This window comes from Talpa europaea, assembly GCF_964194135.1.
Source record: "Talpa europaea genome assembly, chromosome: 4".
NCBI lineage: Eukaryota > Metazoa > Chordata > Mammalia > Eulipotyphla > Talpidae > Talpa > Talpa europaea.
The window spans coordinates 117,197,660-117,225,236 of NC_140070.1; the positions used below are offsets into that span (position 1 = coordinate 117,197,660).

At 41.5% G+C, this 27,577-nt stretch overlaps 1 protein-coding gene across 1 annotated transcript; it reads left to right on the plus strand.

The window, feature by feature from the left end:
* Positions 1-228: 228 nt before the first annotated feature.
* On the plus strand, positions 229-27,577 carry LAMP3 (lysosomal associated membrane protein 3; the record flags this gene model as incomplete). The annotated part of the gene is made up of 6 exons (XM_084232715.1): positions 229-277; positions 4,594-5,531; positions 6,232-6,360; positions 13,665-13,722; positions 16,632-16,802; positions 27,444-27,577. The coding sequence occupies 6 exons, from the start codon at positions 229-231 to the stop codon at positions 27,575-27,577; spliced, it is 1,479 nt and encodes a 492-aa protein (XP_084088841.1).

Here is a 27,577-nt window from a genome sequence, read left to right on the forward strand (position 1 = left end):
GGGGCAGCATGTGGGAGGGTCTTTCAGTTACTCTTCAAAATGAAAATAACTTTGGCTTTGCTGCCACAGCATATGAGGAAAGAAGAGAGGTGTCATTCTTGTTCCCCAATCTGCCTTGGGATTATTCTGGTGCAATTCAGAAATCCGGGCCAGCTGGGCTGAGCAGGGGAGCAGCACAGCAGCAGAGCCAGCCCGGGGCGAAGCAGCAGTCTCCCTGGCTCCCCAGTCATGCCCCGGCAGATCTCTGCAGTGGTGATGGTCTTCATGTCCCTGGCTGGTGAGTGACACATGTGAATTTGCATCGGGACCCTGCCATGTCTAGTCTCAACAAATTTAAATGCAGCTTGGTGCCACTGAGCAAGATGAGACAGGACAGACTGCAGACAGCTGTCGTCTCTCCAGCCTCTCTCTGTGTGTGGTGTGAGAACAGCTCCACGTTACACAGCAGGCACTCCTTCAATTTCTCTAAGGGCTTTCACAGTCTGGGCTCATTTTCTATGAGTTGGGCAGTGTGGGTGTTAACCCCAGAAGACAGTGACCCCATCCCTGCTTCCCTTATCAGGGAGGGTTTGGTAGACATCACTGTGATTTCACAGCTGGTGAAGGGAGGCAGCACCCAGACAAGGGACTCTGGCCACATCATGTGGGAAAAGCACATCATGTTTTACTTTTCTCAAGTGAAAGTGTTGTGTTTCTAGAAAGAGTAAATCATGACAATGCCTGAGATGTAGCCTGACAAACTGTGCCATTTCAGAAAGGGTTAAGCCTGGCCATGAAAGATTTTTCTAATTACCATCATACTTAAAATAAAAGAGACTGGCTGGGATACTGTGATTTTAGTGATTATTTTATATCCTACCTCCTGCTTTTTCCCTAAGACATTGAATCTTTTTATGTGCTGTTATCAATATTTTTGGTTAATTCACAATTCCTTCTAGAACCGCTAAATCAAGCATGTGAGGGAATGGGTGCTGTCTTCCTTGTACCACTAACCTGCTAAGACACAGATGAGGGGGGTCAGGGGGGTGAGGGAACAGCAGCGCTGGAGTGGAACATGATTATCCTGAAAGCTGGGCTAACGGGCCAGTGAGTTGCCCTAGTCCAGGTGGCTGTACCCCATGCCACACTTTCAGAATCTGAGTTTCATGTTCTTCTGTAGGAAAAGGGGAAGTCGTCGCTATGTTTAGCAGGGCAAGTTACTCAACAAGCAAAATCTCCTGGCCTTGCAGTGATCTCTAGTGAGTGTGCTAGAGCTCTAATTCAATGGCCAGCAGATGACTGGCGATTCAGGACCACAGCTAGGACTCAATCACTACCAGGGCAGGTTGGGAGAAAATGCGTACCTTGCCCTTTCCTGTCTGAATTGCAACTTCTCAGAGGTTAACTGAATGAATAAAGCCCCATTTTCAAAATAAGGGAAATGAGGCTGATTAAGGTATCATGCATGGCCACTCAGCCAGCAAGGGCTGCCCTGAGATTTGTATGCCCCAAGTCTTGCTTTGCACTCCCTGCTATGCTCTACTGCCCTTCACAGCCCTGCATGTGTAGGTTCAAGAAAGACATATTGAATTAAAGATTAGCAAAAACCAGTAGATGCTTTTCTAGGAGAGACAGAACTTCTAGATAAACTAGTTAGGTAATCTTTATTCAATCACTTTGCTTTCCTTGTCTCAAATCCCATCCCCATACAATGAGGAGGGGATTTAATTTTCTATCAGTTAAGTTTCCATTCGGCTGCACATAAAAGACAATCCCCAAATGGTAACGAATTAAACAAAATAAATGATTGCTTCTGTCATGTGCAAACATGCAGATGACACCTGGCTTGGGGACTCATTATCAGGGACCCACCAGCCAAGGTGTGCCTTCTACACTCAAGGTCACCTCATGGTTCAAAAGTCTGCAGGGTCTCCTGCTGTCACAAACCAGTGGGAGAAAGAAAACCAAAGGGCAATAGAGAGGCACCCCCAGGTGACTGAGCTCATTGCAAGCAGCCTTCCCAGAAGGCCGCGAACACAGTGCTTGTATTACTTTGACTCAAACTCAGTCACCTGTCCCCTCTCAGCTGGAAAAGAAGCTTGGACATAGGATTCTTTATTCTGGGTAGCAAAAACTAAGCTTAAACTCATGGTGCTGTGATTAAGAAAAGAAAAAAGGACTGACTTTTGGGATAGTTAGCTGCAGTCTCTGTCACCAGGCTAGAGCCCCTGAGTTAGAAGGTTTGCTTGGACTCAAATCCCCCAGGGAGCTATCAAACGGAGGTAAGGTTCACATCTTTCTGCTGTAAGGTCTAAGATCAACACATAAAACTGCGACCTGAACCCTACTAGGTGTCCGCCCAGGGCTCCCCACATGTCCAGAAACCACGCTGCTGGGACTGCGTCTGTTGCCCAGGGAGGTATAGCAGAGAAGTACCCTGGGAAGGGAGAGGACAAACTAGTTCCTCTGCCCCTGGATGTACCATGGAGCCCCATTGACACTTTAATATGTTCCCGAGTTCTGCAGACAAAGCATAGCATCCATGTCTGCTAGGCCTGCTCCCTGCTGGCCCCCTCATCACCCTCACTTCCCTATAATCTCCTGCTGTGCCCATCAGGATGACCCCCTTGCTGTCTCCAAACATTCCAGTACCTGCAGCCTCCGTGTCTCTGTGTGTATGTAGGTATGTATGTACGTATATATGTAACCTGCAGAGCAAGACTCATTCACTTTCTCATATACCTGAAGCATATCTCTTTGTGTTGGATTCCCCACCCCACGGTCCTCAGAGTCTACTTGGATAATAATACTTGTCTCACTGTGTGCTCCATTCCTGTGTCTGTCTCACGATCTAAGTCCTACCCCCAGTGGCTGGTGTGGAACTCAGCTCAGAGGAGCCCCTACTATCTGTTGGACTAGGTGTGACAGGGAAACCAAACAGAGGCTGGCTGGTAGGGGCCGCTGTCCTGGAGAAAGCCTGTGTGTGGTCACTGGCCACACACTTCTCACACTACTGCTAGTCATATTCAGCCCCCCGCACCCCCGCAACAGGCTGCAGGAGAAGCAAAGCCTTCTCATGCCTCTTGCTGTAGTTCACCATCTCGAGGAGGCTGAGCAATGGGTCCAGGTCCCAGAATCCTGTTTGCTGAGTCTCCTGGGGTGTGAGGGTCTTGGGGAGTCAGCATGTGGACTCCAGGGGTGTGTTTTGGAAAAGAGGGTGGGTAGAGAAAGATTCTGAGCTATACCCTGCCCCTTATTCTGCCCACTGCCTTCTTTGTGGGTCTCAGAGAGACCTGAGAATTGACTAAACTATTTAGCCAAAAGTCCCTTTTGACAAAGATTTGTCATATGTGTTTGGTTATATACAGATTTTGTAAAACAGTATTTCGCAGAGTATTATTTTCATTGAATAAATAACATAAACTCTCTAGAACACAAGATATTCCTGGAAACCAGAGCTAGGTGATAGTAAATATCCAGTAATTAGAGTTCTTATTGTTATGACTATGAGAAAAATAACTATTTAGAAATGCATGGGAGGAAAAAAATGTAAAGGCGCTTATAGATAACTGACTGGATATGTACTTCAGGACTCTAAATACCAGCAGAGAGCAATCTCCTTTTCTTTCTCCCCAAGTTTCCCCAAGTTGTTCTCTAGCACCCAGGAGCTACAGCTCAACTAGTGTCTGTGGAAAAATAGAGCGAAACCACAGCTTTGAAGGGACAGGGTTGCCCTCAGTGTGCCTGGTTCCAAAGAACATCATTTGTTATTTGTCCACTTTCCAGATTGTTATGCCTGGAAGGAGGAGGCAAGGATTTATAAACATATAATCAGAGTTGATAGTTTGCTGATACACACTGGCCAGATTACTGTTGGATATTTGATGACATCCCCATATATAATTACCAGTTGTGATTAGCACAGTGGCAATGGATATAACACTGTGACAGCGAACTGGGGGTGGGGAGCTATTTTATATAAAATGGAACAGGAAGACTGTCTGAGAAGCTGACATAAAGATAAAAATGGAAGAGAAATGGGTCTCCCATCACTAGGAGTAATTAGGCATAGATGGAATGAACAGATGGCAAATAATCATGGGTTCAAATCACATATTAGATTAGAGTTCAGACTGGATGATCTCTTTCAAATCAGGGATTATATAATTCCATGAGAAGTAAAAACTCTTAATCTTCATCACCATGATTTATGCTGCCCCAGATCCAGCAGGCCACCCCAGCAGTGCTCCACTCAGAAACACTACTAAGCATTGTCTGCTTTCACATTTGAAAATGAGGAGTGAAGGGGTACGGGCAATTGGACAGCAAGCTCAGCATGATCACTTCATTGTGTTAGTACCACACCCCACAAAGACAAAGGGGCTGGATTATCTACAGTGTGATCACAAGCGTGTAAAAACATGGGTGCTACAAAAGCATCACGATGGTGGGTTAGTGGTAGAAACTTGGGTGAGCCTCACTTCATTGCTCTATCCTTGTAAAGTCCCCCAAATCTAAGAATAGGCATTTTAATTTTTAATGAAGAAAGTCACAGTGGTGTGGAGGAGGGAGTCTGAACTGTTAATGTGTTAACGCTGTGTTTCTAATTTGCAGTGATTTTGCAGTGTGGCAGTCCAATAAGAGCAACAGTTTTGACAGATGTCACAGACCACACTCCACCTACAACAGCAGCACAGGCCCCAGCAAAAGCTTCTGTCCTTCAAACAACTAACCAAGTGCCTCACAAAACTTTAGCAGCAAGATCAATGGATAATCACATCACCTCTCAGAGAACTGCCATAGCCTCCAATTCTAAGAACACAAGAAAAGCTCAGGCAACAACGTTCCTGGTAACTGCAAAGAGTACCCCATCCACCAGTTCAATAATGCACACCCTAGTCACAACCCAGGCTACACCCAACACCTCTCACACGGCTGCTCCAGTCAATGAAACTACAGTTGGCCCCAACACCTCAGACATGACTGCTCCAGTTGCTGAAAGTACAAGCAGCCCCAAAACCTCACATACGACTGTTCTAGTCACTGAAGCTACAATCAGCCCCAATACCTCACGCACCACCTCACACACAGCTGCTCCAATCACTGAAGCCACAATTGGCCACATTATCTCTCACACTACTGCTTCAGTCACTGATGCTACTACAGTCAACTTCAGCACAGCTCCTAGTTCATGGTCACCCACCATCACCACACCAGACCATACAACCCAAACCAATCCATCAAATATCAGCCACACAACGGGGGAAACCACCCAGCCCAGTAACCGGACCATCCATCCAGCAACTTTGACTACATCATCACATAACAGCACAACCAGTAAGGAGCCTACCCAGCCCATCCACACCCTACAACCAGCCACAGCTGTACACAATGCCACCCAAACAGCCTCACCTACCACCAAGGCCCCTAGGCCCACCCTTTCACCTCAGCCATCATCAGCCAAGACTGGGATTTATCAAGTTTTCAATGGAAGCAGGCTCTGCATCAAAGCGGAGATTGGAATAGAGATGATAGTTCAAGATACGGCATCGGTAAGTGGGGCTCACAAGGTTTTAACACTTTCTTCAAAAATTTTGAGTGAGTTTATGTTGCTAAGAATGGACATTCCCCTGCATCCTGTGTCTTTTAATGTAATAAAGAGCTGTGAGCTCCAAGCTCCATTAATAGGTAAATCTGTTTTTAAATAGATATAAAAATGGAGACTAATAGAGGCTGCTTAGAGAAACTGCACACCCCAAATTTAAATATGCATGCCCTTCACCTTCAGCCAAGACAGGCAGAGGGTTATGGGGATTTTCAACCTGGCCCTAACTTTCTGGACAACTTCCAAGCCTCTGAACTTTCCTGTGAAGTGAGTGACTTCTAAGGTCCTAGTAAACTGTGACATTAATTAAAAAGTCTAGATTAACTAAAAGAAAGGAAAGGGTGAGATAGAGTTAAGATGATTTGATTTAATAAAGAAATCACAGAGAAATAATACTTTCTTTTCTGTGGTTTTTATGAGCTCAAACAAAATTTCTACATTCAGATTTTCATTTGAAACAGAGGTTTATATTTAACAAAATAAATTTCACACAGCTTGGAAATCAGAGGTGTTGTCCGGAACCTTTGAGATTTCCAATGAACACCCACTTGCCTTGAGTTTCAAGCTCACTGACTCCCCGGGCTTCCAGTTCCCAAGCTAGGGTTTTCCTCTACATCTCATTGAACTGATCTGTTCATTTGGTTTAGGTTTTTTCACCTAAGAGATACTTCAACATCGACCCTAATGCAACCCATGCCTCGGGGAACTGTGGCTCCCGAAAATCTGATCTTCTCTTGAATTTCCAGGGTGGATTTGTGAATTTCACATTTACCAAGGTGAGGTTTGAACTCCCTCATATTAACTAGTATTGACATTGCTTTCCTTTTCCCTTCCCTGGGGGCCCGATGGTGCAATCCCCCACTTCAGTTTAAGTTCTAGGGGAAATAGATCTTAGAGCCTTTTGAGATATTTTCTGATAAGAAAGAGGGCTTGGAAATGGAGAGGAGGGAAGTGTCAACATTTCATGTTTGCCTTCTTCCCCCTTCTGCCTTTTCTGTGTAGCCCAACAAGGGCTTTGATGCCTCTCAGGGAAGCCTTGGCCTTGGGGAAACTAGTCATAGATGCCCTCTGCAAACCATGCAAAGGAGGAAGTTGTACAGAGGAACAGACCCATAGAAATTCCCCGGGGGCACCGGAGAAACTGGGTCACACTAAACCAAAATCAAATGTCAAAATGGGTTCTTTCCAGTAACAAGGGGTAAAATTCAGGGACTAACCAGGATCTGGGTTTTTCAAGCCTTATTTCTAGAAGGAGGAAAGCAATAGAGTGGAAAACACATGGGCATGAGGTCAGAACCCCTTGGCTGCAAATTTGACTTTGTTACTTGTTCTCCCTATGACACCTGGCAGACAACTTAATTGGTCTGAGATTTATCATTTGAAAAATGAACAAAAGGAATTAGAGATCATTTCTATAAAGAGTGTTGTCCAATACATGGAAGGTAGATGCTCCTTAGCTGTCAGTTAGCATAGCAGTGACTGAAATCGTCAGTTGTCATGCCATCCTCAAAGGAGAGACTTGTTCCTGCCTGTCCAAAAGTGTCTTTCAAGTAGGCTGAGTAAGAGCTGGGAAGGAGATATTCAAGGAACCCTTGCAGCTAAGACGTGGTATGTCTCCAAACCTGTCAATGTTACCTGCCTGGACCCTGAGATTAGAGAGGTCTTGATGAGCAGATCTTGGAAAGGAATTTGGGGTCAGACAAATCAGGACTGACTCCCGGTCATAATATTTACTAGTTGTGTGATCTGTTTGTTGGGGCTTATCTCCTCGCCTATAAAATGGAAATTACTATTGCCCCTACCTAAGAGGGCCTTTGGGAGAATTAGAATTGGTATCCACAAACCCTCTAGCATAATGCTTGGTACATAACAGTATTTTATTTTTATTTAGTTATTTTTAGGCACAGAAGCAAGGAGTTTATTGTCAGATAAGGAGAAGGACAGGAAAACTCTCTGAGTAGAGAGGGGTCTAAGCAGGTAGCCCATAACAATATTTAATAAAGGGAGGTTGTTATTGTTGCTGCTGTTGTCATTAACTTGGTCTCAAAAATTTGATTCTCCTGGGGTGTATTTTTCTCCATAAGGAGATATACTTGAGAAGTCAGTAGCTGACATTCAATATTGAATGGGAAATCCTCACACAAGAAGAATATTCAGGACAGAATTAAGTACTCTCTCCCTAGGCAATTGAAATAACACTATAGAGCTGTCAACATCCCTTTGTCAGAGGGGCAGAGGGTGTAGGCATAGCATTTATGCTTTAGGTCAGAGCCCAGTTCTATCCACACGGTTACCATGTGAACAACTGCCTAAAAGAAGGCATCAGAAACCCACATGTTTGCCTGCAGCACAAGATGGCCACTGTTGCAGGAGAACCACAAGCAGGAGTTTCTTGGGGACCCTCAACTTCTCTTCTTGCCAGCTTTCTCTGTCTCCTGTTTCTCACGTCCCTGCCTGTCCAGTGCCTTCAGAGTGGACTCTGTTGACCAGCCCCATACAAGTGTTGAATCCCTGCCTTTTCAGAAGTTCTCTATTCTCTCATGTTGCCTCTACCTCCAGAGGCCAGGCAGGAAATGAGACCCAGGTAGAAAGACCAGCAGGGCCTCCCCAACTCCACCACTTTCAGGAAAGAGCAGGTAAGCCTCTCAATCCTGGGCCCAGAGTGTTACAGTAGATGCTTTATTTATTCATTGTTGCATTCCCTAGCACCAGCTTCTCAGTAGTTGACTTTAGCTTTGCAAAGAAGGTCACTGAATGTCCCCTCCAGCCTAGTCTTTCTGGGAAATTTCTGCATTTTAAAAGAGTACTTGGTTAAGCCACAATAACAACTACAAATTCAAAGAGTACAGGGCTAGGTATAGAACTTGAGTGGAGGCCTCCCTGGTGGCACAAGGGGGTAAGCACAGCACTGTGAAGCTATCTGCAGCCTCCCCAGGTGGCCAGGGAGCTAACCACATGGTGCAGTAGACCTCTCCTGTCTTGCCTGCTGCTTCCCCTCAGCAGTGTATTTCAGTCACTCTGCCTGTTCTGCTCCCCACTATGTCTCCGGTGAATCCTCTCACCCCCAACCCCACACCTCTGACCTACACCCCACTTCTTGTATGCATAAATAGGTAAAATAAATCTTTAAAAAAAAAAAGAATTGACTGAGCGTCTACTGTTTTCCCAATGCTAAGCTAGACATTACAGGAGAACATAAAAGACACAGACTATACTTCCATGTTTTAAATCATGTGTAATAATTTCAGTTAAAATTGAAATTATTTGAAATGCAGCCAGTGACAAAAAATGTAAAGAAAAATCTTTCTAAACCTTCACTTGGCCTTGTGCTCAATAGAGATGTAAATTATCTATATTTCAAGTTTGCTATTTCAGGCTGTTTCCCTCTTGCTTCTCTTGTGCCGGGAATGCCTCCCGGCCATCTCTCAGCCCTCTTTGCATAAGTGTATTTTTACCTCTGGCTCAATTATCATTACCTCTGAAGTCCCCTCACCACCCCCTCCCATCCTAGGTAAAAATGGGAGACTTTCTTATTTTGGTTCCTTGAGTCTGTATTTGCTGTTCCCCAAACTTCATAAATGTACTTAATTGCACATTTTACCATCTTGAAGGTAAAATCTCTGACTTACTCACATTTCTGTCTCTAGTGGCCAGCCCTCACTTTATACATATGATATCTTTAGCAAACACTTGATGAACAAATATAGCAATAAAAGGGTGAGTCTAAATTTTAGAGAACTCAGAGTTCAGTTGCCCAAAAGGTAAGTGTGCAGCTCTAAAGAAGCCTCTCTGGCTTCTTCTTGTTATTTGTTGATTTAGTCACACAACACTGAATAAAAGAGGCCTGACTGATTTTAAGGATAAAACCACATCCTGAACATCTGGGACTCTGAAACACCCGTTATGTACTTTGCAGAAGAGAGGGCGACTTCAAGGACCATTGGCACACTACCTTCCTGAGTGAGCTTGACTGGCTTGCTCGGGACCTGTCCTCTGCTAGGGAGGATGTTAAGTTTCCTTGAGGAATTAAGATCTCTTTGAGGAGACATCCCAGGTCTCTCTTTAGATACCGTGTCCGCATATCATTGGTTAAACAGTGAGACGGGACTTTCATGAGTAGTTCTTTCACAGGGACATGCTGTAAATGCTAAGTGTCATACTGGGCTACTGAGTCCTCAGGTTGTTTTTGTCAGTGGTCACACACGCAGAATTTTCACTTCATCTTTGAGAAACCAGCATTGCAGATATTTGTCGTTCTCGGATGAATGAAAAACATCTGGTAGAGATAACACCACGGTTGTCAAAAGAGAAAGCAGATGCTAAGCTGGGTAATGTGTGACATGTAATTTCTTCTGGGCTTTGGTTAAATCTGACACCTGCCAGAGGCTCCCAACTGCCAGAACTTCCACTCCCTATCTGTCAGAACCCCGTCCTACAAAGCTGAGGTTTCAGGTTTGATCAGTAAATCTATCTAAGCTCACTCATGTACTTGTTTTCTCTTTGTATTTGTGGTGGATCTAAACTTTAGGATGTAGATCAAATTATTTTTTGAGCTCAATAGGGCAATTAACCATCGTTGACCAATGACCATTGTTAGTAACATCAGTTAAAACTTGAATGAAAATGCTGTTACAAGTTTTTCACAGGGATTCTTTCATTTAATCCTTACATCAACATAAAGGATATGTCATATTACTTTTCTCCCCATGCTTGCACTAAAGAAGTGAAAACTCAAATTTTTTAAATATGCACAAAAATTTGAACATTAAGTAGACTAACTTAGGAGTAAAGAGATGTTTTTTAAAGATAATATTAAAAAATCCTTAGTAGCACTTCATTATCTCAAATAGGAAGTTAACCACTCTCTAATATCTTTTCATGATTGACTGGTTAGTTCACCAACTGAGCTTCTCAATGATGATGGTATAGCACAGGAGTTAACAAATTTGGCTTCCTGAGCAGCTCACCACCAAACTTGCAGCGCAAGCTAAAATGGCTTTTACATTTTTAAGTGGCTGGGGGGAAAATGAAGAATATTCTGTAAAACATGAAAATTGCATGAAATTTCAATTTTGACATCCATAGTAGTTGTTTGGGAACATGGCCACACTCATTTGTTACGTTAGCTGTAGCTACTTTTGCCAGGGTTGAATGGTTGCCACTGAGAACCACAAAACCTACATTATTTACCATTGGTTCATTACAGGAAAAAGTCGCCCATCCCTCAGAATAAACTTCAGCCCTATTCCTATTCAAATTATGCCAGATTCTGAATTGCCACATCTTAAACAAATACTTTGCTCTAGTTTACATAAAAGGCAACTTTATTTCCTTTAAGAGCATTCTATAACACCACAACTGTCAGAAAAGGTGGGTATAAGTCAGAATCATTGGATATCAGCAGCATCAATTATGTAGCACTTGGAATTTTAAGGAAACCAAACATCTTCTTGCCCTTTGGTTTGCTTTTCCTTTACCAGAAAGATAGACTTCAGCGTCAGCCCAGTCAACATTTGGATAATTTTGACTCAGTCAAAACAGAAGGAAACTTGGAACTGGCTCTGGACCATGTCCTCTCGGGACACTGAGACAAGCTCTCTGCCACGGTCCTGTGGAAGCTTCGTCCTGGGCATTAGCCCTAGAAAGTGTGGTTTGTGTAGAGCGCGATTGGCCCTTCCAAATGCGCCCGCTCTTGGGTGTGTGACCTGCTCAGTTGGAAGGGCCCAGGCATGGTTTAATAGTTTGTCACATCTTGAAATTCTTGAGCAATTTTGAACAAGTGATCCTGCATTTTCATTTTGTACCATAAATTTTGTTGCTAGTCCTGCTTCTAAATGATGGCTAGACATAGGCTACTGAATTTAAGGAAATGTTCAAGACAGTTCTTACACAATGAGCTTTTATTTGTTCTCAGCGAGCCTCTCTGTTCTCAGCTGTAAAATGGGTTGATGATGTTTATTCTGTCTGGAGGATGCTGTGAGGAACAAAGGAGGCAGTGTAGGTGACAGCATGCACTTGTGAACTGTGACAGCCTTAGAGAAATTCAGAGCACCCTCTGTTCACTGTAAGGATAGAATAGGAGATACCACAGCAAAGGGAACATTGCCAGGAAGCCTCCCAGGAGTTCAGAGCCTGCCTCATCACTGCTAGCCAAGCAATTTCCAAAAACAAAGCATGCCCCATGTAAAATACTTCATTGAATCATCTCTGCTTAAGGCTAAGGGAGGGCCTTGTAACACTGACTGTGGACCCTGAAGTACAGTCTCTCTTGTGCTAAAAAGGACACCAAATAAAGTAAAACTTGAATAAATGTTTTGTGAAAGCAACCAGCAAAGACCTGGACCACAGATGTTTCTATCTAAAATGAATGCAAGTCCAAATGCCTTGTTCAACATGCTGTGACACCTGAGATTCAGCACCTGGAAGGAGGCAGCCAGGTCTTACTCTTCTTCCAAGATCTGGAGTGGTCTGGAGTGGATAAAAATAGATGGGTTAAAGGTTAGGCTTGGATATGGGCAACCTGGGGTCATATCTTCCCTTGACCCCTTATTAGAGCTATGACTTCGGGCCTTCACAAGTACTTGCTATGGTGTCCGGCACATGGTAGGATGCCAGCATGAGAAAGGTGTTAGTCAATAATTGGCAGTCAATGAATTACAGCATTTCAAGATTGGAGTGTGAATAGCAGTGACTTTTAAAACAGTTTGCTATATTGTATAAGGATTGCTATATTGTGTAAGGATTGCTATATTGTGTAAGGATTGCTGTATTGTGGAATGCTATATTGTGTAAGGATTCATCATCTGACCCCCATACAATGTACCAGTGAACAATAATGGGTCGAGGTTACTATTGTTAAATTTCTTCAATTACTAGATTAGAAACTACTAAAAGAAATTCAATTTCAGATTCTGATTTCAGTGATCTCTCATTTTTTTGCCCCTCTTACTGATGGATAGTTTTCTAATGAATGTTTAAAGTGATAACACTGCGAACCACGTACTCTAAGAAATAAAAACTCCCTTTTCAACTTATCCTATTGGATCTCAGTTCAATTCCCTTCAGTATGTGTATCGTCTGCTTTTCAAGAGGTTGCAGTTATTTTGTAATTTGTTTTGTTTCTCAAAAGGCCAATTTCTGAATAAAAGGTGGAGAATTGTTTTTTATTTCTGAATACAATCACCTAAGGTCCTCTTCGAGTGAACACCCAGTGATTTCAGAGTAAACAATTTCTTCCCAGAACCGCTCCTGGAGGCCCTGTTTAACCATTTTGGAGACATAAACACATTAATCTGTTTAAAGTAATCAATACCTTATGCAGGAAAATGCAAGCACAATTTTACATACACTACTTTTCCCAGAGGTTTATGGATCCTACGTAGCCCATAAACCCATGTGTATGACCTCAGTTTGAATCTTTACCCTAAGACATTCATTACAGTAAAAACTAAATGTTTACCCTCCAACCTCTGCACCTTCCAGATATATTTGCATTTTAATAGGAATAAATATGGTCCAACTGAAGGGAATTAACTTGTTGGTGAAATCTGAATTTCAGGCTCTAGCTGCAAGTGTGCAATATAGGAAATTTGAGCTGGGGAAGCTATTAGTTATTATTTATTGTATGGTGTATTTAATCTTTTTGAAATTTTTAAACATAATTATGTTTGCTACTTAAACACCCCATACCAAGGATTTAAAGGTTGAAATCTTGACTAAGCTGTTTGGAAGCCAAGATCATAAACATAAAAACAGAGATTACCCGGGGCCTCCTTGGTGGCTCAGGCAGTTGAGTGCAGCACTGTGAGGCTGTCTGCAGCCTCTGCGGTGCTGGTTCGATCCCCGCCAGCCTCAGAACAACCCACATGGTGAGCAGACCTCTCCTGTCTCACCCGCTGCTCCGCTCAGCAGTGTGTTTCGTCAGTCTGCCTGTTCCGTTCCCCGCTCTGTCTCTTGTGAATCCTTTCACCCTCCTGCACATCTGGCCTGTACCCTGGTTCTTGTATAAATAAAACAAATCTTTAGAAAAAAAAAAAAAACACAGAGATTACCCAATGGTTAACCCACTGTTGTTTTGCAGGATGAAAACTCCTATTATATCAGTGAAGTGGAAGCCTATTTGATGGTCTCAAATCCAGGTGAGCACTTAGAAAAAGCTGTTCCACCTGTGACAACACTTTCTGATTAGCTTATTTTTCATCCCATTGAATCTGCTAATTTTTGATGTTGCCTTTAAGAAACAGACTGTGAGAGTAACTGACAGGATAACTTTGGGAGAACACATGACACTTTTTGTGTTGCTCATTTTGCTCATCTGCTCATGAAAGTGGTGGAACTAGAGGTGTCAGAGACCATTATCAACAATAGGTGTTTATTGTCTTTTTGGCAGATTTGCTGTTGAAATCACACCTCCATTCTAAAATGTAGCCAGTGCTTGGTAAGCACCAAGCTACTTTGTTAGGCACCAGGGATCTATAATTGTAGAATTATAGAGTACCTGTCTCATGGAGCTTATATTCTAGAAGTGGGGAGGGGACCATAAACAGACACATTAAATTGTAATGCAGAGTTAAATAGTGATAGATTCTATGTGCAAACATTAGCGGGTAGGAGTTGGAGGCTACTTCAGATAGAGCCTTAGGGAAGAAGTTAGGGGAGGAAAGCTGCTCTGAGGTGGTGAGATTTGAGCAGAGAGATATTCCCATTTGGGAAATTCTGAGGCTGGAGAAGTTCTTTCAGGGCAGCAAGAAAATAGATGCACAAGCCCTGAGGAGTGAGCTCACTAGAGTATTCAGGGAGCAGTAGGGTCTAGTGTTTGCAAGAGAGCGAGCAAGGCCGCAGATGAAGTCTGAGGATAGCCAGGCCAGAGCATGTAGGGCCTGTGGGGAGGGCAAGGCCAGGACTTGGGATTTCACTCCAAAGTATAAAAGAATACCACTGGAATTTCAGTGTAAGGAAAGGAACATATCAGATTCGCATTCTAGAGTTTCACTTTGCTATAGAGAGACTTGCTAGTAGTAGGACAAGTTGAGAGAATTACTACAGCATTCACTTTTAGAGAGTAATGCTCCCGTTCAAGGGGCTGCTTCTCAAGGTCTCAGATGTTTCTCAAGGTCTCAGATGTTTCTCACAAAGTCAAGACTCGGATAACAAACTTTTCCTGGGTATCTCCTCTGTGTCAGATACTTAACTAAGGGATTTTTCGTCTGTTTTCTCCTTTTCAAAAGTCTGTCTTTCTGGCTTATTTTGCTGAGCATGATCCCTTCCAACTCCATCCATGTTGCTGCAAATTGCATGAGTTTATCTTTTTTGATTGCTGAGTAATATTCCATTGTGTATATGTCCACATCTTCTTGATCCAGTCAAAGAAAAAGAATAATACCAGGTAGTCTCACTCATAGCAGGAGTTTAGAAAACCTAAATAAGGGACTTTACTTTAAAAATCAAAATCAACAAGCAACTATAGACCAGAGACAAACTACAGTGGGGGGCGGGGGGAGGAGAAGAGGGATTAGGGTCAGAAAAAGTGGGTGGGAATTGTATGGGGAATATAACCAAAATGAAAATGCATACATTATGCAAAAATGAAAAATTATGTAAGAATTATATAAAATAAAATAATTTAAAAAAAAAGTCTATCTTTGGGCCTCCCTTAGTGGTGCAGCAGTTGAGCGCTGGGCTGCGAGGCTGCCCACAGCCTCTGCAGCACTGGTTTGTTCCCCAGCCAAGGGTCCCACAAAAAAAAAAGTCTATCTTTGACTTCAACTTGTTGTTTTATTGATTAAAGCACTTATACAAAAGAAACTTCTGGAAAAACATTAAAAAGTATTTTGATAGTCAAGAGGAAGTTGTTAATAATTGTTAGTTAAATGTAAGATGTCACAGATGACAACTCACTTTCACATATATTAAGTTATCTTGAAGAGTCTCTTCATATCGACTGGGGAGTAAATATTGTGGATGCTACCAGAAGTTACCTAATGTTATCACTAGGTATGGACCACATTTTAGCTAACAAGAGGGCACTAATCTCTTCAAGGGCAGGGAAAGGTCCCCATGATGACTCAGCGGTAGCTGTGGGAGCTATAGAAGTCACTGATGATTTTCATGTTGCTGACCTCTCCATTTCCCCCCCTGTAAAAGGAGTCTTAGTATCTTAGTACCTCAAAGGATTGTAATGAAGTTACAACCTTTCAGATGTGGCTCTCTGGAGCATGTAACATACTTGTACAATGGGCCATCCTGGTGGCAGAGGGGTTAAGTCTCAGCACTGTGAAAGCATCCACAGCCTCTGCAGCAAGAGTTCCATCCCCCGCCAGGGAGCTGAACCACATGGCACAGCAGACCTCTCCTGTCTCGACTGCTGCTCCCCTCAGCAGTGTGTTTCAGTCAGTCTGCCTGTTCTGCTTCTCACTCTGTCTCTGGTGAATCCTCTCATTCCACCCACACCTCTGGCCTACACCCCAGTTCTTGTATGCATAAATAAATAAATCTCAAAAAAAAATTTTGTACAACGCCCAGCAGACCCAGGTTGACATGCCCACAAGGGCAGGAAAGGAAGGAGACTTCCAGGTTTCTTCACTGACAACTTGTGGACATTCCTCAGGGGCAGAACTTTGGTGAATTCCCTGAGATCCATATCTGGTCCTCAATCCATAAAATCAGAATGCCAGTTTTTTCATTTATCATGCAACTATTTCTTACTGCCAATGGGACCAGACAGTTGGATCCTCTGGCTAGTGAATTTTCTCCTACTGAAGGAAAAAAAGTAGATTTAGAAGTGTACTTAGAAGGGTACTAAGAAGTGTACTTAAAAGGGTGAACATAGAATTAGAACAAATGGCATTACCTATAAGACTAAATGTTTAACAGCACCTGCCTCGAAGCACCTGCTTCCTTGGTAAGCGTCTTCCTGTCAGAGCATAGGACCAGTCTTAGTGGTTCTCTCCATCCAGCACTCAGGCAAAGTTGGGCCCCCCACAACAGCAGGAGCACATATAGATTTGCCAGGATTCTTTTATGTCTGTGTTTCACCTTTGGTTTGTAGAGAAAACTTATAAAGGAATGAAAAGTGCTGTGATGATGTTTGAGACTGTGGTCGGACATTCCTTCAAGTGTGTGAGTGAACAGAGCATCCAGCTGTCCGACCAGCTTCAATTGAAAACAGTGAATGTCCAACTTCAAGCCTTTGACTTTGAAGGAGTCACCTTCGGAAACGGTGAGTTGAGGGTTCATCCTGTTACAAAGATAAACTTCAGAGACCCTGATATAGTTTTCAAGTTCTTCTTTGTCTGAAGCTGTCACAGGGACAAGAACATATGACTGCACAGAGATCTTAGGGCCAAGTGCTCTGGGTTTTCTCTCCCCAACCCACCTTCCTCTCAGTCAATATCAACCTCAAAATCAGACAGCTCTGCCTGCTCAAGTCCACTGCCCTCCACAACTAATACAAAATCCTTGTCTTATCAAAACATATATTCTGACTCCTTTACACACACACACACACACACACACACATTATCTTAGGTACATTTGGAGAATACTTTAAAGATCCAGAGTATTAGTGATGTCTAAAATTCAAGATTTCAAACTCAGTCTTTCCTACTTGGAGATGAAAAATAGAAAGTTGTAATAATTTGAGATAGAAATACACACTGTTGAATCCCTTCTCATATACAAGCTGTTCCACTCAAGTAATGCATCCTCATAATTAGTGTTGGTTCCCATCCAATTTTTGCTTTGGGTTTTTACCACCACAGAAGGAAGCAGGTCCTAGGAAGAGGGCCAGGTTGCCTTTCCAAGAAATCCCTAGAAACCCCTTGTTTTTCCTATCATAAAAACAGTATTATAAGGATTTCTATATATGACCAGAAATTGCACTTCAGTTTCTAAAACATTCCTCTCAAAGCAACAACAAAATCCTTCTCATAATTTCTCAATGACATAAATAACTCTCAGTGATCAAAAATTGATTTAGCTAATTTAGCCATTAGTTAAATGAAATCTTATTGCTCTTTAAGTTCCTTTATAAAATTAAAGAGGTGTCCAGTAGAAAAATTTTGATATGCTTGGTAGAAAGCACTTAGCATTAACAACTAAAGTGTTCCTGGCCTTGACTCCCCTGATTTCTGTAGGTTTTGTCTGAATCTTATGTTCTCAACCTTTAGTTGGCTCCTTATCACATTGCTAAAATTAAATATTAAAATTTTCTCATTGGGGAGGCCCCTAATTTGTCACTTGCTGCAAAACTTCCAATTTGAGGAAACTTGAAAAAATTCATTATGAAGGTTTGTAATTAGTTGTGTGATCTTAAAAATGAGACACTTGGTGTTTTTTTTTTAAGATTTATTTATTTATACAAACAAGAACTGGGGTACGCCTGATGTGTAGGAGAGTGAGAGGATTCACTAGAGACAGAGTGGGGACAGAACAGGCAGATTGACCGAAATACACTGCTAAGGGGAGCAGCGGGCGAGTCAGGAGAGGTCTGCTGTGTCATGTGGGTTACTCCCTGGCCGGGGATCAAACTCGCGCTGCAGAGGCTGCCAACAGCTTCATGGGTTGTGTCTTAACCTCTTGTGACACCAGGGAGGCCCCCACTTGGTTATTTTTAAAGGAGCTAACAAATAAGACACTTGCTGTTCTTCCTACTTGGAACATCTATGAAACAGAAAATGAGCCTTTTAGTGACAGGGGTGAGAAATAAGGGATTGCAGGAGCACACAGCTGACCTATTAGCAGGGCCCAGAGAGAGATGTAGAAAAGTCAGCCTTCACTTTTCCTTCTCCTTCCCTCACCCTCTCAGACAAATAATAACGAAGTCCCAGCAACTTTACCTCCAGTTATTTCTCTTGTTCATTCCACTGCCATTGCTTCAACTTAACTCCAAATACCCCGTGTCTGTGCTTCCAATTTCACTAGAGACACTACAACGTGGTATATGTATTCTGTAAATAACATTTCCTACCAGAATAAGGGAAGAGGGGAAAAGGAGCAAGTTTAAAAAGCCACCATATAATATGGTATTCTAAAAGACATTTGGACAGATGCTTCATGGCAGCACAGAGGAAGGTGTGACTAACACAGCGTGGGGCTGAGGTAGAGGGTGTCAGAGAAGCCCTCACCCATGGGTGACATTCTGACAGGGACCAAAAGAACTAGAAAAGGACCCAGCAAGTGTAAACTCTCAATCTGGTCAAAGAGAATGGTTGTCTCAAAGAGTAGGCTCTAGCTTCCCACATTCTCAACCCCTCCTCCCTAAAATCCCAGGATTCACCAAAGGTTGTCTCCAGTACCAGGTGTCCCAGTCATCAAAGAGCCTCTGTAAGAAGCACAGAGTTTGAATAGAGAAGTTTGACCATGTGATTTGGTGCAGGTTCCTGTTTCTGTGGTTCCTGGGCTTTCCCAGGAGAGTCAAGATACAATTCTGATCTTGACCTTCTAGACCAAAAACCAATATTTCTCAAAGTTGGATCTGCCTTCTAGATGCAACAGACTCCCCTGTGCTCCCCCTGCAGCCCACTGAATCATAATCTACTGGCTCTAACACAGCCCCACGCTGTGTTAGTCACACCTTCCTCACACCTGGAGATCTGCAATTTAATATATTTTGTTAGTGATCACTAACACTGCAAGTTTCAGATCACAGCAGTGACCCTTGTCCTCCTTGTGTTCACCTCTCTGTATATCTGAGGCAGCAGGCGGGAGGCCCAGCAGCTGCATCTCTCCCTTGGTTTCCTTCTCCGTGAAGCCAAGGCAGGCAGGAGTAGTGTCACGTCCCAGCATGTGGCCAGCCTATAACCTGTTGCTCTGACTTCAATTACAGCTGATGAATGCTTCAGTGACAGAAACAGGAGAGAAATCCCTGTGGCCGTGGGCCTGAGTATCGCAGGACTGCTTGTCGTTTTGCTAACAGCTTGCCTGGTGGCCAGAAAGAGGCCCAATAGAGGATATGAACGCATGTAAAGGCCCACCTTCTTCAAAATGTGCAAGGTTAAGGCTTTGGAAATTCTGACTTCACATTCAGCCTCAAGAGAAAGGATGGACTTTTCTAGTTGCCTGTCCTGTCTCCCCAAGCTAGGAAACCTACCTCTCCGCCTGAGGGCCATCCAAAAGCCAGCTAAAGGGTAGCCCCTACCGCACATCCTCCCATAGCTTAGGTACCCTGTGCCTGTGGGCTTGGATCCCATCTTCCTCATCTGATAATATGGCTGCAAGAATTAGGGGACAAGAAGGGAGACCTGAGCAGGGTACTTGTGAGGCGAAAGCAAATACTCAGAGAGAGAATTGTGGGGAAGATATTTTCAAATTGCATTGATCTTTATTGCACATTTAAAAATAGATTCTTATAAACACAGAGCCTGATTCTAATGGGGTTTTAGTCCTAGATTTTGCCCAAATCCTGATTTACTTAAAGATGGTCTTAATATACTATCATTTAAAAAAGATTTATTCTGTATTATTGTAATGTAGTATTAGTTTGTAAAAATCTAGAAAATATTTCACTTTTCAAATGTAAAACACAAACCAAAGATCTTTGCAACAAGAGACAACCAAAATGTCAGTTCTTCTATTCCTTTACCTTCTTTTATTTTGCCACCTTAGCCCGGTTTTTCTTCTTTGTCTCTAGTTTTCATTGATTCTAATCTATTCTGTAAATTTGTTAATGTGGATCATTCTGTGGAGGGGAGGAAGGCAAAACATCAAAACAATCAGAAATGGCATGGAGAAGAGGCAAAGGTACACAGATCACGATCCACTTCCCCTTTTTAGCAGACATTTACAAAAATAGATAAATCTGGAAATTCCTGATTGGCAATGTTTAAGATCTGGAAGTAAAAAAATTGTATAAAAATATGTCTTGGGATGTTATTCATGGTCTTCTATGACATTAATTATTTAAATATGGGAGAGTTTTTATTTCAGAGAAAGTGGAGAGTAATGGACTTAAGGGTGTTTTTAACTGCTTTTCCTCAGAGGAAGTTTTCTTGTTTTTCTACAATTTCCAGAGGTGCCATTCATGATTTTAACAGGAACTTTTTGAAAGTTGGCCACACTCTCCAACTACGGCTTATCAAGGACACTTACTGGCTTTCCTTGAAGTGTTTATTGATAGCTCTTGACACTTCTCAGAAGTGAAGGGGTGGGGTGGGCACACAGAAGCTTGAGGCAAGCTTCAAGAGCCCCTGAAGATGTGGAGAGTGTCAGGAAATTACTGGGTCCTCCCCACAGTGGGAGCTGTGCTGGAAATCTGGGATTTGAGGACCCAGTGTTCTACTAAGTGACTCAGGTTACCAGCCTGGGCTTGGCTTTGGAGAGAAGTGACCTCTCTCCATGTCCTTCCACCTATATGCATCAAGTACTCAGTTTCCAGTTCTGCTTGAAGTGGGTTTGAAAATGTCTACACTGACAGAACACAGGTTTTTTAATTCACTGTGCCATGAATCTTCTTGTTAAAGGACTAAAGCAAGGTTAACCCTCCAGTATGTGGAAATATCTCCCACAGCAGATGGGGAAAGGGGTGAATTTAAAATCAAGAGGAGGACCTCCCAGTTGGGGTATGGGTTAAATCTCACCGTGCTATCAACACGAAGGCCTCAGTTCCATCCCCAGCCAGGGAGCTAACCCACATGGCGCAGCAGACCTCTCCTGTCTTACCTGCTGCTCCCCTCAACAGTGTATTTCAGTCAGTCTGCCTGTTCTGTTCCTCACTCTGTCTCTGGTGAATTCTCTCATCCCGCCCTCCCCCCAGCTCTGGCCTAAACCACATTTCTTGTACACATAAATAAATAAAAAAAACTTTGAAAAAAAATAAAATAAAATCAAGAGGCAAGGAACAGGCAGGTCCTTTCCACCATCTTCAGTTCTTCAATGAGTTCTTTTTTTTTTTTTTTTTAAGATTTATTTATTTACACAAGCACTGGGTACAGTCAGAAGCACGGGAGGGTGAGAGAATCCACCAGAGCCAGAGCGGGGAACAGAACAGGCAGACTGATGAAATACACTGCTGAGGGGAGCAGTGGGCGGCAGGAGAGGTCTGTTGCACCATGTGGGACCCTCGCCGGTGGCGGGAATCGAACCGGTGCTACAGAGGCAGCTTCGCAGCCCAGCTCTCAACCACTGCGCCACTAGGGGAGGCCCTTCAATGAGTTCTTTAGGAGTGATGGCTGCTGTTTACACTCCTGTTATCTGCAACTTACTGCCCACCCTTCCATCAATGCCATTTGGAATTAATTTGAATTAACATTCTACTCCAATTTTTAAAAAGCACAGGTTTCATTAGAGTGACTATTAAATAAATGCCTAGATGCATTATTAGGTCACAGTTCTATCCAATTTCTGGAGTGATGGCCTGGGAGGGTCTGCAATGGTAATGAGTTAGGATTGAGATGCATAATCCCCTCCACCTCTGGGGTTCTTGCTTTTGCTGGCTCTGCCCCTGTCTCCTCTGGCTGCAGCTGGGAGGCTTGTTACAGGAGCCCCTCTTGTGCTGGGGATAGAGACACGAGGCTGCTGTGCATAACTCTGGACGTCTGCAAGAGCCTTGTCTGATTCTCTGGCATCTCTTACCCCCTTGCTGTCTGCCCATCCATCTGGACTCGACTCAGGTTTTTCCTTTCTGCCAGAGTAGAAAGTTCTGAATTTATCCCTCTCTCTGTCAACTCCCTTAGAGATTATAGAAATCCCAGTGGAGATAATAGAAGCCCTCCCTAACACACACTTGGAGACACTGGTCATTGTTAAATTTGATGTATTTCCCTCTGATGAATATTATTTTACATGCTAGAAACACAAAATTTTGAACACAAATGATTAATCAAGGAGAGATTAAAAAACTATCATACCTCCCACAATGGAATACAGTCCCACAATTATTAAAAAAATTAGAATATCTGTTCTTATGTATGTATAAGGAAAGATAGCCATATAAAGAAACATATCGTTAGATGAAAAGAACATAATGCATAATAAGATAAAAAGGAGGAAATAAAAATATGTAATCATTTTTGTTGTACCTACATCAAAAAATATTGGAAATTATCTAAGAAACTAAGCATTATCTAATGGGACCAAGGGGAATTAAGAAGATGGAGCAAGGATAGAAGTGGAACTTCTCAATATATCATGTTCTATATTATCTTGATTTTCTAAATCATAAAAATGTCATATATTTAAAAATCTTTAAACTGTAAGAATGGCACCTATCAAATAGAATTGAAAATGAGCAGTGTTAACAAATACCTATTCAAAATCTGGAGTTGGGGAGACAGAAGACAATCTATTAATGTTAATCTCTCAAAACAAAATCAAAATCTCATCTGGAAACACAGGTTTCAAAAACACAAAGTGAAACTAATTTATTTAGTAATTTCAAGGCATTGCAAAATCTTTAATGCATCTTTCTGAACTTTAAATAGATTTTTATGAAATACCATTTCCTGTGACAAAAATAGGAAATACAATCATTCCACCAATTTTATTTTAGTTTTTCCTTCTATTATATTCAAAATTAGAATGAACAATTTTGTTAATTTCATGATCTTATTTTAATAAAAATTCTTCTATTTATTTTTCTACACATTTATCATTATAGTTTCAAAGAAAAGCCTGAAATAATATTTGCCCATGGTAACAATGATAATTTCTGGATATGTGGTTACTTTTCATATTTTTATTTGTGCTTCTCTGAATCATTTCAATTATTTATAACGAGCAAATATCAATAGGTATGTAATTAACATTTTGTTTTAACATTTAAAAAAATTTTTTTCCAAATGATTTTAACTTTTTAACTGGCCAGTGTTCCTTTTTATTGAAGAAATATGCATATGTATATATTAAATGATCTGTATAAATAACACAACTATCATATATTCAAAAAGGGTTTCTCATGAATAGCCACATTCTCCTGTCCTGCCTCCAAGAGACAAAGCACTTTCACCTACTTTTAACAATTTTTAAAGTAATTATCTTTGTAATTCTTTTAACAAGTAATTAAAAACATCCTACCATTCTTCATTGATTAGCTTTAAACTTCCTGCCATGGCAGATAAGGATTTAATACTCTTACACCATTCTTTTTATGGCTAGATTCCTATTTTTTTGTTGAGTCAGTAAGTTACACATTATTGCAATTGTATAAATATTGTACACTATAAACACAGTTCCTATCTTGTACAAAGTTTTTTACCAGGAGTCTTTTTTTTTTTTTTTTGATGCTGCAGCAAGGCTATTTATTTTTAACACTTTTTGTATAGCTTCTGAAATTTTCTTTTTTTTTTTCCAAGGAATTTATATTTACATTTCAGAGTTGGGTAATTATGTGTATACACAGAGAGATATTCCATTGACTATAAATTCAAATGTGTACACTTTTCTACCATACTGGTTTTTTTTAATTAATAAATTTTATTTTTATATTCCCCATACAATTGCAATCCCCCCATTCTGACACCAATCCCTCCCCTCCCGCCCCCCACCCCCCTAAAAGTGTCTCTGGTTCATAGTTTTTTGTTGATTTTGATTTTCACTTTCTTATAGTTATTCATTTTCTTGGTCCCTTATTGAAGTTTTCTAGATTCCTGCTATGAGTGAGACCATCCGGTATTTTTCTTTTTCTTTTTGGCTTATTTCACTGAGCATGATCCCTTCCAGCGCCATCCATGTTGCTGCAAATTGCATGTGTTTATCTTTTTTGAATGCTGAGTAATATTCCATGGTATATATGTACCACATCTTCTTGATCCAGTCATCTATTTTTGGGCATTTGGGCTGTTTCCAAAGCTTAGCTATTGTAAACAGTGCTGCTATAAACATAGGGGTACAGGTGTTCTTTGGAATTGATGTTTCTGTGTCCTTTGGGTAAATACCTAGGAGTGGAATTGCTGGATCCTGTGGAATCTCTGTTTAGTAGGCCTAGAAATCTCCACACAGCTCTCCATAGTGGTTGGACCAGTTTACACTCCCACCAACAGTGCAGGAGAGTTCCTTTTTCTCCACAGCCTCACCAACATTTGTTGTTGCTAGTTTTTTTAATATGTGCCATTCTCACTGGTGTAAGATGGTATCTCATGGTAGTTTTGATTTGCATTTCCCTGATTGCAAGTGATGTTGAACATTTTTTCATATGCCTGTTGGCCATTCGCATTTCCTCTTCAGAGAAGTTTCTTTTTAGCTCTTCTGCCCATTTTTTGACTGGATTATTTTCTTTGTTGTTGTTGAGTCTCATCAGCTCTTTGCAGATTTTTGTGATTAGTCCTTTATCTTTAGTGTTGTGTGCAAAAATGTTCTCCCAGTTGGTGGGGTTTCTCTTTGTTTTTGTTATTGTCTCTTTTGCTGTGCAGAAGCTCTTTAATTTGATGTAGTCCCAGCTGTTTATCTTTGCCTTCACTATCACTGCTTTGGGTGATGTGTCTGTAAAGATGTCTTTGATGTGCAAATCACGTAGTGTTTCGCCTATATTTCCTTCTATGTATTTTATGGTTTCAGGTCTTATGTCTAGTTCTTTAATCCATTTTGAGTTGATTTTTGTGTATGGTGTGAGGTAGTGGTCAAGCTTCATTCTTTTGCATGTAGCGACCCAGTTTTCCCAGCACCATTTATTGAACAAACTTTCTTTGCTCCAATGCATAGTCTTTGCTCCTTTGTCAAAGATTAGTTGACCATAGATCTGTGGGTTTATTTCTGGATTTTCTATTCGATTCCATTGCTCTGTATGTCTGTTCTTGTTCCAATACCATGCAGTTTTGATGATTATGGCTTTGTAGTAGAGTTTGAAGTCTGGGAGTGTGATGCCTCCATTCCCTTCTTTTTTTTTCAGGAGAGCTTTGGCTATTCGGGGTTTTTTGTGATTCCATATGAATTTTATCAATAATTGTTCTATTTCTTTGAAGAATGACATTGAAATTTTGATTGGAATAGCATTGAATCTGTATATTGCTTTTGGTAGGATGGCCATTTTAATAATGTTTATTCTCCCAATCCATGAGCAGGGGATGTCTTTCCATTTCTTTGTGTCTTCTTCTATTTCTTTTAACAGTGTTTTATAGTTTTCTTTGTATAGGTCCTTTACCTCTTTTGTTAGATTTATTCCCAAATATTTGATTTTTTTTTGTTTCAATAATAAAAGGGATGGTTTTTTTGATTTCTTCTTCTTCAGATTTATTGTTTGTGTATAGGAAGGCTACTGACTTTTGTGTGTTGATTTTGTATCCTGCCACTTTACTGAACTGATTGATGTGTTGAATTAGTTTTTCTGTGGAGTTTTTGGGGTTCTCTATGTATATTATCATATCATCTGCAAATAGTGATAGTTTGACTTCTTCTTTTCCTGTTTGGATTCCTTGGATGTCTTTCTCTTGTCTTATTGCTCTGGCTAGGACTTTCAGTATTATATTGAAAAGCAGTGGTGAAAGTGGACATCCTTGTCTTGTTCCAGATCTTAATGGAATTGCTTTCAGCTTTTCACCATTGAGAATGATACTGGCTGTTGACTTGTCATAGATGGCCTTTATGATGTTGAGGTACGTTCCTTGTATCCCAAGAATTTCAAGGGCTTTTATCATGAATGGGTGTTGCACTTTGTCGAAAGCTTTCTCAGCATCTATTGATATTATCATATGGTTTTTTTTTTTCAAGATTTTTTTTTTTTTAATTTATTTGTTTATTTATTTCTACAAGCACTGGGTACAGTCAGAAGCGCGGGAGGGTGAGAGAATTCACCAGAGCCAGAGCGGGGAGCAGAGCAGGCAGAAGGACCGAAGGACACTGCTGAGGGGAGCAGCGGGCGGCAGGAGAGGTCTGCGCGCCATGTGGGACCCTCGTCCGGTGGCCGGGGAGCAGCCGGGGAGCAGCCGGGGATCGAACTGGTGCCGCGGAGGCCTCGGGCAGCCTCACAACCCAGCTCTCAATTGCTGCGCCACCGGGGAGGCCCATCATATGGTTTTTATATTTCTTTTTGTTGATGTGTTGGATAACGTTGATTGATTTTCGGATGTTAAACCCTCCTTGTGTCCCTTACCAGGAGTCTTTAATTACCATTCCCTCTCCCCTGGCTCTCCTAGATTCTTTTCTTGACCCTGCATGCTTAGAAATGGGATAATGGTGATCCCTGGTTCAGGACATGGTTTCAGTACTGGTTCATGCCAGGACCTCATGAATATATCCTCTTATATCCTTGAGTAAGGTGTGTGTGTGTGTGTATATGTTGATATGTATCTATATATATTTCTTCATTTATTTGTATTCAATTGAGTTCCCTTTTTATCCCCAGTCCCCTCTGGATTATTTTCCAATCAGGTGTGATTACATTTTAAATGAACTCAATAAGTACTTTCTAATGGAATAAAAAAAGAGCTTGACATATAAACTTTAATCTTTAAGCTTTAAGCTCTCATAAATAATTAGATCTATTTTCTAATATTTTTAGATCACTAAAAGCAATAAAGAAAAGTTTTATTGTGATAATGTTTTACAAAGTAGATCAACATTACATGTTTTCAAGAGATCATTTGTAATCCCATGATAATCTCTTTCATATGAGCACATTCCTCTTTGCAGAGAACATGCCTGGGAGAAACAATTAGAGTTAATTCAATTAGAGTTAACAATTATTAAATATCTCTTAGTTTCTAAGATGATCGACTTATTCCATCCTTGACAATCTTATGATTTGCTTACTTTATAAGTGTGCAAATTGCAAGGTCAAATAACCCACACAAGGTCACACAGTTAGTTAGTGGTAAAAATCAAAATCAAGTCCAGATTTGACTCCAAAACTCACATTCATCACACTCTCGTCGACTTTCTGGTCTGTCATCACCAAACCTTACCTGCTATATTGTATTGTTTTTTCTCTTAGTGGACGAGTGTTCGTCTGACTACACAATTGTGCTTCCGGTGATTGGGGCCATCGTACTCGGTCTCTGCGCTGTAGGTTTGATTGTCTATGGAATCCGCCTAAGGCGTGAATCATCTGGATACCAGAGAATCTAA